Raw genomic sequence first — 15,219 nt, 5'->3', positions numbered from 1 at the left:
GTATAGTACCTGAATCGGTAGAAGAAGCAATTAGGTTCTTGTTCCTTAATTGTGGGGCATGAGTTCGGCTACCGGTAGCGCCACGCTATATATAGAATGATGGTTCCACTACGGGTAGATCCGCCCCCACATCGCCCACAGTACCGGGTTCTTGGTAACCTTATTCATTAGGTACTTAATTGGTCCTTGGTCTCAACATCACGAAGAATAATTTAGCGACTTCACGAACGTAACGATATTATGAGATTTCTATCTACATCGTAAAAAAGGCTAGTCACAACACTTAGTCAACGCCCTAAGTAGCATAGTTTGACTCAGTCGTCATCCATCCAAATCCCCATGGCCAACAGTGAACAATAATCTGAATCGATGTAAAACCGAATCATGGACAATGCGCAAACCATAAAACGAACTCGAGTACAAGATGCATTAAGAGAAGTATTTAACATCTAGCAACAAGGCTGAGCTCCAATACTTTTCTTCTAAAGTACACCATCAAACAAGCGCCCCTCATGATTCTTAGTGGTCCTCAAGGCCACAAAACGTCAAACAGAGGTCTACTTAGACCATTAGACGTCGCAGTAAGATCGAATAAATTTCAAGACGACTGGAACTTAAAATAAGTATAAACAACAATCAAGTGTCCAAGAAGATCCAGATTGAACGATAACGGATAAACGGCAGATATGAAAGAAGTTAACGCGACGAGAAAGGCCATAACGAAAACCTCGTCGATAATATCCTAGTATATCAACATAACATTGACATCGGCGGTATGGGAGGGTAGAGAAGCTTTGGAAGATTGCTAAACGACTCTGAAAGGATCTAAAACGGAAGATCAAGGAACATCGTTATAACAGAGCGAAGAGACCCTTTCGAAGTCTGCATCAGATATTCAGGCATAAATATCAGCCATGAATGCCTAGCAGAGATGGCTTGAGGGCCTTTATAATGCGCATACGTGTGTAAAGTAAGCGCATAAAGGACCTAATAGATGGGCTCTTAATTGCCATCCACCGTCCTTGCTTGAAAGAGATGGATAATATCATCCGCAAGCTAACCAAGACGAGCTAGGATCGCTTCCAACTCGGCAGCAATCTTGGCCTCGTGAGAAGCTTGCGAATTATCTGAACTGGGTGTACGATCATCTACGAGAGGTACACTGTTGGGTCCGTCTTTGAATAATTGGAGGCGGTATTCTTGGAGACTCTGTTTATCGGCTGGATGACTAGTTGGTGGGTTTTCAGTGAAATGATGAGTTGGCTTGGATGGAGTAGCACTATCACTGCATTAGAATCCTATTAAGCTCTCGGAATTCTCGTGGAGATGTAAGTAGCTCAACTTACCCATAGTATGCCGCGCTGTTTGAGTTGGTGGCCATAATCAATACTCGATGAGTGCTTTAGAATTGGACGAATATAGGCAGTTGCTGGATTCAAAGTGATAGAATTATATGAATATAAGTCTCACAGGATGTCTATCGCTGAATAGGTGGGCGGGGGATATAACTCTGGTTACGTGGACTTTCCAAATAATATATCAACAACATCGTCCATCTTAACCGGTCAACCTGCACCCGTCATGGCGAACCTGTCCGGAAGAGCTTTCGAGGCATCTAAGGCGTCCAAAGGCATCAACCATACATAAGGCGCGAAAGGAAGATGGTAATGCATTGAATAGCAACGACATGGTCGTACACCATAAGGCAGAATATTAGGAACGTTTGCACGTACATTTGTGGATCACTATATCCAGGCTGTGTCAGCATTGGGTCCCAGATTCTGTGACTGAGGTTAGCAATACCCTTAATTACGACGAACATGTTCTCGGTCAGTTGGCAGCCTAGGACGCCTACTAGGTGCCTCGTCTGCTCTACACACCAAATTAGCAACAGTTATGAATTATACACAGACTGGCACAGAATAGACATATAAATATTGTGCAAGATACGATATAAATTCAATCTAGCTACAAAGTTGAAGACAGTATATCGGGAGAATTACTTGCTCTTAGGTGCCCTGGATTACCCAACTCCAATTTCCTTCAATGCAACTCTGCAACATCTAGGTAATATATCGTAAGTATTCTAGTAGCTTGGGTACTACTTACTAGGCGACGTGACTTCGTGCTACCCATATGGATGTTTGTTCATCATAGCATCGAACAACGAATATGGGAACTCTTCTAGCAAGGCCGCCGTAGTAACCCCACCAGTGCCCTCAAGGGTAACCAGCCATTCGATGAATGGTGCGCGGCCAAATACACAATTCGGCAAGGAAAAAGATATCAATAATAAACGTTGAAAACTATTAGGCTGACTAGGAGCTTGTCTAGAAAATTTGTGATATGTGGTGGCTGAGGTGTCTGTCTCGCAAAAGCCGGTATATTAGTAATTTGGTCCTTGGCCGATACTAAATCGTCCCGCCCCATTGACACTCTCCTCCTGCAGATGAGCTAGCAGGGGTGATATTCCCTTGGAAATGCAGGATGTAATAAGACATTGAAGTAACACATAAACCTCTTTTACGTTAGACACGAGTCCTTTGTCTATGGATAGTTCTATGGGCCCTTGACCTAAGAACGACTCTGTGGGATAGTTTATTAATGATAAAAACTGATAAGATAGCGTAAATAAATTGCCCATGTAGCCCTTCAAAGGCATAGTAGAGGCAGGGGATTGTCAAAAATGAGCTACATGAGCGATTTGTAGTAAGTAGAGAGAGGTATGATATCGGATGAAATAAGAAGAGCTTTTGATGATGAGTGAGTGTGTTTTTGTCGCGGTCGTTTTAATTCTACCCAGACGAGGACGTCAATGAGGTATATATAAGGTAGGTAGAGTTTCAAGATTTTTCGATTCCATATATTCCAAGTCCGATGTTTGCACCGCCCCGCCCCCACCAGACACCATGGGTTACAGCATTTGTGTATATTGTGCATAATTTCATGCGTAAGACTCCAATCTTTCTGCCTTGCTTTTACCTAGTCGCCCCAAATACTAACTTTTCTAATAGATGTTTCAGCCTTCTATTAGGCAGACAGCTCCAGATGCTGCAAAGTAACATGCAGTGGGACTTCACTTATAGACATTCACCGAAAATGTTCTTATTTCTTACAAAGTACTTATTGCCTCATATTGAGTTTACCTTCGCTTTAGGCAGACATGATCTAAGGGTCCAGTAAAATATGCAGTGTTAATTAAATATGTACGTTCACCGAAAGCATACCATTTGGATTAATATTTTAGTACCAGTTAGGCTTGTATTATCCTGAGGATCTATCAAATCGTCCAGGCAGTAAATATTACCATTGTACTTGTTTTGGATGATATTCCCCATGCAAGCAAGTTTGTAATGACAGGTACCTAGGTATATTTCGGTGTGCTTAGTTGCAGCCTGCATTTATTGTAGGACAATAGAACTGGGAAATGCCTAACCCCCACTCCCGTGTCCTAAGCCACGGCTTAGTGAGGCATCATCCACCACACCTTTTCCATGCAATATTGCAGTTGCTTTTATTAGTGTTTCCGATGCCGGAAAAGCCCAAATAGAAGTGAAAAGTACCTAAAGTTTCTATTTACAGTCGTAATATCTTGATTGTAATGCAATGGGATTGCGGATTATATAATCGCCAGATATACTTGAGTAATTCACCAACTTCACTTAATTAAGATTGGTTATTCTACCCTTTAGTGTCCATTGCAATTATATTTCTGATGTTTTGAAATCCCCAAATTTGGTGTCAGGATGCAGGCCTTTGACTTTTGAAGCAAAAGACACCGGGCCGGTTGGGATGTACCTAGCCCTTGTTAAAACTACCTAACCTAACTAATAGGGTCAAGCGATGAAAAAGGAAGAAGTTAAATTATTTAAAAGATAATCCTTGGTGTTTTAGGTAGTTAATTATTATCCATAATAGTTACCCTTTATTGATATCCTATTTTACTTCTGTCATCTTTGTCCACAGCGTGAAATAAGAGATACTTTAAATGGAGTTTGCGAAGCCTTGTGAGTGGAGGGGGTCACCTTACCCCTGTTAGGAATCAACCAGGTATCTGGATCTTGATAAGCTTCCTCCGCAATACCCGCTTTAGAGGGGTCCGGCTCCACTGCGGGATGAACCTTAAGGGTGTTACACAGGGAATAATCCCAGTTACACCGCCCGGCAGTAATCTTTTACTATTTGAACTTTACCATGACATAATGACGATATAACCAAAATATGTTTTGGTCAAAGGAATAAGAAGTTGAATTTATATACTTGAAACTTTTCGACCATTAAACATAACTAGTTAGTTAATCCCATACTAGATTCATTACGCTCGGGACATGATACTTTTGGTAGTCAGATCAAAGTTGTGAATGCCATTCAGGGGCTTACAGCACTTGACTTGCTCGCTACTATTACTACTGGGGCAAACAAAATTTAAAGACATTGAGGAACTACCATTTCTTCACCTAATAGGCCTGATTAAATTTATCACAACTGCAGCCAAATACGTAAAATCTGTCCTGTAGGTAATGTAGCAGCACGACATAAAATCTCTAGCTGAGAGATACATAGCATATAGGCCAAGATCTGAATGATATATTTGCAGCGCGTAGCAACAACCTATGATCATATCTATTCTCGTATGGCACTCCTAAGCCAAAAAACACATCACCCGCCAGCGCAACAGCTCCACCTCGGCACCGTATCTCACCAGCTTACTCCTTTCTAGAGGCATCCTTACTAGTGAGTGATGGATTAAGTTTGGGCAAGGTGACATGAAGCTTACTTTGGTGACATCCGTTGCCAAGCGGGTAGCACCAAAGCTACTTGCGGCCGCGGCTTGAACGTCCGCGAGAGTTACACTCCTGATATCATTTCCGAATTCTCGAAGACGATAGTCCCTGAGGCTTTGGCTGTCGGCGGCATGCGAAGTAGGAGGGTGTTCGGAGAAGTGATGGGATGGTTTCAGGGGTTCTTCTCTAGTAACCGGTCATCTATTTGAAATTACTGTAAAATGCCTCTATTAATGAAAAAAACCTACCCATTACATATTGCCTTATTCGAACTTCCGGGCATCGTTATAAGTATCTGATATCCTCTTACTAGTTGGAAGGTGTAGGTTGTATATTGTAGATTTCTGTTTTGATCCCTTCAAGATTCAAGTATGTTGTGCTATATTGATATAAAGGCTCGACCGGGTCGGGACAGCCTATAGGTATATAAATTCCTCTGGTGCATCTTTCGAACCCTGAGGAACATGATAACTCTCCTAGGCTGGTTACACAAAATGAACAGCATGCTATTAGCTCGGCGAAGCAACTGCTGCCATCGTAATTCTCTAATGTTATGACCGACACTAGAATGGGGTAAATGGGATAGGCCAGCGCGGCGGTGGGGACAAGACTCCGGATTGGTAGGTTTAAATGGAAATAGTATCGTCGGAATATACGGAGAGAATCGTTTAAAGGTACCATAAGCCATTGCCGCTTGTCTTCAAGACCCCTGTTAGCGCATTCCATGTGCCGAACCAAGTAACCAAACAAGTGACAGAATAGATCTTGTATCATCAAGGTCTAGTTTGGCATACCAAACACTTTACTCTCCTATATTTTATACTTAGGAATCCCGCGACAGATAACGCTTGCTCATGTCCGATTAGTGCTTGAAAAATAGCTCCTAAATTTTTCCACGCTATTAAGTACATGTTACTTGAGTCGGGCAACGCAGGGGATAGCTCCAATCCAGAATTGACTGCCGTCTTGCAGATCAGTTTGATGATTAAGGCGACAGCTGATGACAATCTCCCCGGTCGTCACCTGGTCTAACTGGTATTCAAAAGTACTTAACATGCGCGGGTTCCTGATTGTTGCCAACTCAAACCCCACATCCCGTCTGTAGAAGTCGTAAACCGACTTTTGATGGAGCGCATCCGATTAGGTAGGAGAATCCATAATTGCATACTGAGCAAATCTGGGGGTGGTTGAACAGAAGTCTAGAACGATCTCAGGCTGGTTAATCGTTGAGATGCTGATGATCGCCTAAACCATCTTCTCCAGCAGTGGCATGTATCCAGATGTCCTCATCGCGACAGTATCAATAGCCTACTGATGGCTGACACGCTAATGTGAGTTGGACAGGAATCGTTGACCACTTACAGGCAGCTTCCGGTGGGACGCATCCGATCGGCTGGAGGAAATCTCTCGCTGGGTCCTAGGACGAGGAATAGATCCTCTTCGAGCCTAGTTTTTCGGCGCTGTAATCGGCCCAGTCAGGCTCGTGCTCGACAAATGATCAACTTAATCAATCGCTGTTGGAATCGTGCAGATATCTGACCAAGCATCCATTCTACTTACCAATCAATTCTCTAGGTGACAAGCAGTGAATGTGATCGCCTCATATTATTCATATAGCCGCCCAAGTAAATAGGAAATCCAGGCATAAGGTCGCATCACAGGTGGGCTTGCATTGAAGCGAGGAATGAAGGATGTGACCGGTCAATAACGGCAACGAAGGCGGTCTGACGCGTCCTTGTCTTAGTATCGTTCCCCTCATTCATGCAACTCCAGATGTCAAGGCGGTCGACGACTTCGGTAAGAAGTTCATTCCAATATTGAGTTGCCAAGATAGACTGGTTTCGATCCTTGCTAGACATTGTAGAAATATGCAAATGGCTTTTTCGTATGGTACGGCCGGTAGCGCTGACAGCAAGACGGTTATGTGGCGCACCTCAACTTAATCTCCGCCCTCGAGGTAAGTTTCTGTCGCACAAGGTCGCCGAGTAATAGCTTCCGTCGCGCTAAGTAATCAATCACGTGGGATCAGGCACGTGAGCTAAGGCTTTGTTAGAACATAGTATGAGAGAACATGGTATGAGAAGACGGCAACGTCTATGAATTGAATCAAGGGCAGTGGCTAAGTAACTATAATGGCCATGAAGTAACTCACTAGTATTAAAAGGAAATTCATGTGCCCGTTCCATTTGTATGAATCCTACTGCTTATAGTAAAGTCTGATTAAAACGATTGTAAAATATTTGACGAAGGGAGTAACTCTACGATAAGTTCAGAGGAAATAATTGTGTGGAAGATTTGAGTTAAATAAGTGCGAGGGAGTATCTGGCCTTATATGCACACACCGACATCACAAACACAATCTAGCCAATCACTGTTATATGAGACATTTGCTATCATTTCAATTTAAACTGTTTATGTACATAATAATCATAAGAAACTTGCACGAAATTGAATATCAAGTCGATTCAACATCTTGATTGGCTAATATCAAGTCGATTTAACATCTTGATTGGCTACAACAGGTTTGTCCAACCCTTTATTTAAATATTATGCACTTATCCCACTCAATTCAAAGGGTCATTGTACATAGCCTAGAACCCCTAATTTCCTCTAATTAGCGGTGAATAACGCGTTCTCACGATCTCAACACAATCAATCAGATCATCAATACTACCTCATATCAAGGCCCTAATAACACGTATCAGTTATGTGACAATAACTTATGACTTTATTTCTGACTTTATTTATGACATCCGTAAACTCAGGCTATTATGGGACACCGCCAGGGTGCCTTCATGTTACTTGCCTATTTGGGCGAAAAAAAATATTTCCTAACTAAGCTATGGAAAAAATTAGACACAATAACCCCTCGTAAACTCAGGCATATATCCATATACTATATGCACTTCTAAAATAATATTATGTAGCCCTTAAACTTGAGGAAGATAAGGAAGGATGGCCGCAAGCTCGACATCAATACGCGCTCCGTGGACCGCTGGAATATCCTCGGGATCAAGGTCCGAAGCGACGATAGTGCCAGTGGGAATAGTGAGGAATGCCTCCAGGCGATCCATCCGAAGATCTTGCTTATTGTAAGTGGCACGGGCAGTCCGTACTTCGTTGGACCCTAGGGGTCTTTCGCTACACAGGAGGGTATGATGATACCTCAATCAGTTGTGCTCAGTATAGATAATCTCAAATCGGGAGTTTTCTAGATGAAACATGGGGTATATTCTTACCCGTTGAGTACGGCTCCAGTAGTTGACTCAGACGCCATGACTACCTGATATTGGAGTAGGTAGCATGAAATAATAAGGTTTTGTACCTTATATGTTTTATAGATGCGAAGCAATCTTTACTCTCGTAGGATAGACGGCTGATGCTCTGTTATGCAAGTAGCTCAAATGCCTCGTATAAATTGTATATGAGTGATCAGGGGTGGTATCATGTAATTTGCTTGAAAACTCTGATTCAAATGAAGAGAACTGACGTTTCTGTTGCCCCTTTATATATATTTCTGAAGTCCATACCAGCTTGATATGTCCACGTCGGCGAGGAGTTACCAAGGTATGGGCTTGTATTCGTTCGCAATCTATTTCCTCTTCACACTCGGATTTGCGTGTACTAAGCCGTCATAGAATGCAGTCTCATCGCGAGACAGTTTTATCTGATGTACGGCGTTAACAGCGTAACGTAAATTCTAGCAAACCCAATGCCAATCCACTCCTAGTACGCGTTTCTTAAATATGAGACTTTACCGGGCATTTTACTGAAGTAATGCAGTACAACGATACCTTCAGATGATTGTAACCTCTCCATGTGTATATCCTACGAGGCTGAGTAATTTAGAAATACGTCCATGGTCGATCCTCTCGGTGGTAGTTCTTCGCTTAGTATAGCACTTGATCCTTTTCACTTATGAAATCTCTCTATTGCTATTGTGATGTTAAAGTAAACGTTTTATTAAAACGATACCTCTCATACGGCTCATTCGTCCACTAAAACCTAATACTTGCTACAAGTAGCGGTTATTGGTACATCTGGGATCTGGTATTACAGTTACACTTAGTCTAAATGAACCGCTTACGTCTAAATAGGATCCCCCACGGCCAAAATGCTATAACCCGACCACCCTTCTTAAAATCCCATACAAAATCTTCCGACCGTACCTAATGCTCTTGCTAATCGCCGAATATCCGATAGAACCGACTCTTAATGGTCTCACGGCAGACTAGTACGGCATTGTTTCACCCCAGTACAAGTATAAATCGTGTGATGGAACCTTTGTAAGTTCATTTGACTCCCGAAGGTAACAACTATGAGATATCCCGGGCGTTTAATCGTTCCTTGGACTCACTAGCCATTTCCATTTGCCTATTATCTACATGACTATAGTGGCTATCAACGACTTTCTACCGATTCTACCTATCCTCCCCTAAATACTTCTTAACACTGGATAGGGGATTGAAGGATTGGGTTAGTTTAAGTTGCTGCTGGCTTGGATCAGTCACAGGTAACTTGGCATTCTTCATAGTATCGTCTCCCTCGTTAAAGTTAATGAAACTTATTAATACCATCGTATTTATCATAATTTAAAGTTTAATAAAAGTTCATGTAGGCATAAAAACTGCGCGAAACCGGGGACTCGTACAAGTTGACTATCACTGATGCAATAGTTCCCCCTCTCACAGAGTCCTATACAAGTTCATTTGCAAGTGTGTTAACGGTACAGATTCTAATAATTCATTTTCTAAGACACACTCGGAACTACACATATTGTTCTAAGAGACGTCATTCGTGCGTGGGATGGCGGTCAAGGTCTATGTTTGCTCTCGATTCAGGTGGTGGCAATCCACCGTGTAGCAGTAGTAAATTTTGGGTGAAACGAATTGCCTTTCCCACCCAATCTGAATCCAGATTTAACGAGAATTGCCGGGAGGCCGCATGGAATATTTATCTTCATTCGGGCCTTGAAGGTTTAGTTCCTCCATCGTGCACATATCGCAAACACGAAAGGAAATCCGATGTTCGGTGATAAACTCCCATGTTTCACTTCATAGACATGAAGTGGCCTAACATCATACTGCATTAAATATTTCCTCTGTAGTCTACCGTTTAATAAATCTTCCCTAGGTTGTGATAAGTAAAGCTGTAGGACTCGTGAATACGAAATCAATCTTCTCCTAAGCAAACAATCGAGTGACCCCCACTCATTCCTATCCTGTAGGCACGTCGCTTCTCTTTGCTTTCGATCAGGGCCTTACTTCATCAGTAAGACCCCGAGGGGTTGTAGATCAGCGGCCGGGATAATGCGTGGGTATCATCGGCCCCCCGGGTAGTAATCCCGGGTGCAAGAGCCCGAGCGAGGAACCAATGTAGACATGAGTTCTAAGATGTCCAACAAGCCCTTGGCTTAATGGTAGTGGACACTAGTTCCAGGATAGAGCCTGTATTTATAGTTGTAAGCTGAAGTATAGATCTGTTGACACACCTTAACGAAAATAGACGAACTTTAACCAAATATGAGCTGGTACACTCGCCCCTGACTATAAGAAATTCAGAAAACACAAATATCTAGATGGAATGAGCAAAGCTCTTTATATAGAAACTGAAAAGAGCAATTTTATGTTCTAGAATACATAGGCTCACGGTTGCATGAGCAAAAAAGTACGAATCTGCTCGAATCAGGAAACAAGCTACGTCCGGGCGAATGAAATATGGAGTCATTCGCATGATGGAGTGATCAGACAAGGTATGAGCGTGACGCAGTCCTCCCTATCATCCACTTAAATCCACAATACGCTCCCAGAAGTTTGAGCTGTGTAATACAACGTAGTAGTTTGTAAGTATGTCATTTAATTCGGTATATGTGAAGACGAGTCCATTACCCAACTGTAGGCCCCGGAGCTCTTTCCATTCAACGATGTAACGAGGGCATACGCATCCGTCCAGGTGTCCACAGGCAGGCCAAACAATCTCATTATATTAAGTCGATGTGTTTTAAGACGTGGTTCTCTTGGAGCAAACGGTATTAGAGGGTAACGAAAGCTACGATACATAGATTCGAAACTCAGGGGGGGCGAGGACAATGGAAGTGTGATAATCTAGTTGCAGAATACATAACAGCCGTTCTCAATATAATATAAGTCTGTCTAATATCCTTCCATAGGGCGATTCGTGTGTTTAACTTCAAGTTGAACCGGTATCGGGAGGCTTTACATACCTTGAGTTTCATGCGAGAAGCCGCACGGGGAAGCATCACATAGCATCCGACTTCCAATTAGTGAAACCAATCATGCGTCCTCGCATCTCACAGATGTTCCACAATCACATGTAAGAGGCTACAATGAGTAATCCTAGCCATGAATGGCGGCTATTTCCTAACGTCTTGTGGAAGTCCTTCCCCGTCATCTCTAACTACCGTGGTTGAGATATGATATAGAAGGTGGTGATATATCACATACATGATGACCTCTTTGGGGATCCGTTTATCCGCAACTAAAGGAGAAGACGAACTACATCAAAGTATACCTCCTAAGGAAGGATTTATATACACAAATTGTCAATGATAATCTTCAAGGAGTATCCATCCCGTATTTTGTGCCCCCGCCAAGCTAGGTAATGTGTGGTTATCTTAGAGCAGGCAACCGAGTCAAAATAACCGGAAATGCATCTGTTTGGTTACCGACTAGATTCCCCGTCAACTGCATTACTAGGAGTTTCATCCGAGACTTGATTCGTATCTTTAACACCTTGAATGTCTTGCACTTGGACTTCTGTAGCCAGACCGCTATTGTCAACCTTTTCTCCGGATTCTCCTTCTCCTTGCTGCGGTCCTGGGTTCTTCTCTACGTCTTTTTGCTTCTTTTTCCGGTTATGATTGACCCCCAGGAATATGACATCGTATAAGCGTTTGAGTATTTCCTTCAACTCGTCCACAATTGATTTTATGCCTGCAGCGAGAATTCCGATAGCTATCGGCCCGAAGACCAATACGAGTGTTCCATAGCCGAGGATGCTAGCTCCAAGGACGACGTCTTTGAACATTCCCACGATGAAGGATGACAGAACAAGAGCCCCAAAGGTTATGAGTATGAGAGCGAATGAGCTTAAAAGAAGTCGTCGTCCAAATTGTCTGTACATCTTGAACTTCAGTAGCCTACTTTCGAGCTCCTTTACATTCGCCAAGATAAACATAGCACCGAGGAAGAGCACAACAATAGTCGCCAGTAGTACTACGACGCCGAAGAAGTCGTATAGCAAAGTCCCCAAGTCTTTGAATCTTGATTGCATACTGAGTACACCCGCGGCAAGTGATAGGGGCAGAAAAATGGTAGCCAGAAGCGTCAAATTCTGAACATTGCCGGACTGATTTAACTCTCGAGCCATACTCAGGAACTTGAGGCTGTGTTCTAATCCATCGGAGAACCTAGTTAGGCGTAGCTTAACGTCTTTGCAGCAACCCCGGAGAATCTTGTCAAGTACTAAGAGCCCGGTCCTTTGGTCGTCGTTTTCTTTTTCTGTTATACCCATGACCATGTCAAGTAACGACTCTATCGTAGCTACTAGTTCACTCCCACAATCTGAGAATTCCCGATAGAGTTGGGAGTCGCTCATAATTGCTTCTAGTTGCCACCGTCGAAGCCCAGATAAGCGAGGATCGAAGTCCCGGCTGCGGCGATCGGTATAAGTTATTACCATTAACTCCAGGAAATTGGTGAATATATTTAGAGCGGCGTGTTGGCATTGCAAAAGAAATAGAGGCCTCTGGTTTTCCCTTGTTCTTAGATTGCAATATAAGTCATCAAGTTTTATGAGTTCTGATGCAAACCGTTCCGTGGCAATATGAGAGCGGTCGGGATGCCTTGCAAAATATTTACGAACTGATGTGGATGTAATAATTCCGCATGAGATTGAAACTTTAGAGTATTAATTTGAGGCAAATTTGAAGTATATGGGGTTATGGTATTATTACCTCTCAAGTTCCCATCTCCAATAGCTATACAGCGTATGGCCCGAACCGCCCGACCCCATTTTCTATCGGGGCCTTTAACAAACTTCCTTAAGTCTTTAATATAGGGCCGTAACTTTTTGTTATTTTTATCGGAACCGCGAGATTCGTCAGTGTCAAGGAAATCATAACCTTCTAGTCGGTACCACGATTCCAGATTGTTGTTCCACAACCCCGACACAAGCGCAGAGAAGCCTCTTTTTGAATCTCGGGCTATATCATATGATTCATCAATTTCGACTGAAATACTAGTCCCATCTGATCCTTGGGTTACCCATTCTTTATTGAAGCCACGGCGTGAGGGTTCAAACAATTCTGCCTCATCATTGTCTAAACGAGAAGTTGGGAAAAGGGGGATACCAGGGATGAAGAAAACGAGGATAGAGAGGACATCCATTTTCTTAGCTTTGGTTTAGGAGATGTATGTGACAATTTTCACATGGAATCTCAGCCTCAAGTAAGCCCTGAGAGCAGGGGTGGTTTAATAGACCTATCAGATAATTGATAAAGCTGAAAACATGCATACAACAATATATGTACTCTACACATATTTAGACAATTAATAAGAGAATCAGTATATCTACCTCCTAGATATAACGCTACCTCGCCAACATTATCTAAATAAAAAAGAATCAAATACATTACAGACTTAATATGTGATTACTAAAGAAAATACAGAAAAAAATACATACCTTAGAAGTAGCGAAGTTATCTAATGTTGGATCTATGTATATGTCTTATCGATAATCGATAACAGCATGATCAGTTTTATCTCCAAGCAGATCTCCACTAACCGCTCTCACTGACGTAGCAGCACGTACAACTACGTTCCTATCTTAGATACGAAATACCCAAGCTTATCAACCCAGAATTTCTAGCCTTAGTCCAGTCTCTTCCCGATATTCAGTCTTCTTTTTTTTTTATATACTCCCCGCGGCTCTACGACAACATCCCACAGCACGCCCCCTCCCCTCGATGACCCTCAACGCTGGCCTGCGCATCGCGCGCGTCCACTCTCCGTTCCTTAGACCCAATGGGTCGTCATATACCCTCGCTTCTCGAGTCGCTACGAGCCGTACCTCCAAGCAATGGCAGATAATATCCCGGACAGGCCCATGCCGTGCCGCATCGACAGCTTCGCAAGTGAAAGAAGTACCTAAATCGACATCTGAAGTCGTCTCCTCAGAGCGCTTGACATCTCCCCTCCCCGCCTCGACAACCCTCAACCCACCAGCCTCGACTCGCCCGCCTCCTCTCGATACACCGACCCGAGACCCCTCGTCCTCGATATTCACGTACTTCTACCACCTCGGCAAGGCATACATGACCTTCTACAAGACCGGACTCCGCGCCATCTTCACCAACAGAAAGCTTCTCTCGCAATCCCCCACCGCCTCCACCCCATCCCCTCCCATCCCCGGCTCGATATCCTTCCCAACGCGGTCCGAAGTCCTCCTGCGGCGCCGCGTACGCCACGATCTCTCGCGCCTCCCCATCTTCGGGGTCCTACTCATCGTGTGCGGGGAACTAACCCCGCTCGTGGTGCTGCTGTTCCCGCGCCTCACGCCGCTTACCTGCCGCATCCCCAAGCAGGCTGATGCTCTACGGCGCATCTCCGAGACCAGACGGGACGCCAGCTTCCGCGGCTTGCGCTACCGGCCCGACCCATTAAAGGGCAACGAACCGGCCAGCAACGGCCACATATGCCGGAGTCTCGGGCTGACGAGCTCCCTGTGGGATAAGATCGGTCTGGATGGCCCGTTCGCGGCGTCGTTGACGCAGCGAGCCATTGCGCGGATCGCGGCTGATGATGCTATGCTGCGCGAGGGTGGAGGTGTAGAGGCTCTTGTTGACGAGGAGGTCTTGCTTGCGTGCGAAGACCGGGGTATCGATGTTCTAGGGAAGCCGGTGGACGAGTTGAGAAGTCGACTAGAGGAATGGCTCCGCAAGACTACTCCTGAGGGGGTGGCCTCAGCAAAGTCAGATTCTGCTTTGGAAGAGTCGGTCTTGAAGAGAGCTGAGGAGAAGATAAGGGAGACATTAGTTAGCTTAGATGGGAGGGTGTAAAAACCATATGCCTATGAAGTGTTTGGTTTATGGATATGTCCTACTTTGCCTAGCTCATCAATGACCCCATACTCTTGTCATGCTTCAAGGTCATGTATATTTATATATTTATACCGGGCGTATAAAAAAGGCAAAAGGCACAGACAAAATCTAGCTCATTAAAAGCACTGTACAATATACAACAATCAGCTCAATTCGGCAAACGTTGTCATCATAACGTTTATGTTCATGTCGTGAACAAAAGCTATCTTCTTTTCTAATGCATACAAAGCGTCAACACATAGTCCATAAATCCCATCGATGCATCCATCTACTCTGCACATAATGGCAAGATGCTAAACGGGATTGACTAATGAC

The 15,219-nt window shown here is 43.7% G+C and overlaps 1 protein-coding gene across 1 annotated transcript; it reads left to right on the top strand.

Moving 5' to 3' along the window:
- Positions 1 to 13,770: 13,770 nt before the first annotated feature.
- Positions 13,771 to 14,862, top strand: GL218_04332 (putative letm1-like protein; the record flags this gene model as incomplete). The annotated part of the gene is made up of 1 exon (XM_033580930.1): positions 13,771 to 14,862. One exon carries the CDS (start codon positions 13,771 to 13,773, stop codon positions 14,860 to 14,862), a length of 1,092 nt encoding a protein of 363 aa, XP_033435079.1.
- Between the last annotated feature and the right edge of the window lie 357 nt (positions 14,863 to 15,219).

This window comes from Daldinia childiae (genome assembly GCF_008694065.1).
Source record: "Daldinia childiae strain JS-1345 chromosome Unknown Scaffold4, whole genome shotgun sequence".
NCBI classification, from domain to species: Eukaryota; Fungi; Ascomycota; class Sordariomycetes; order Xylariales; family Hypoxylaceae; genus Daldinia; species Daldinia childiae.
This window is presented reverse-complemented; position numbering and strand designations above follow the sequence as displayed.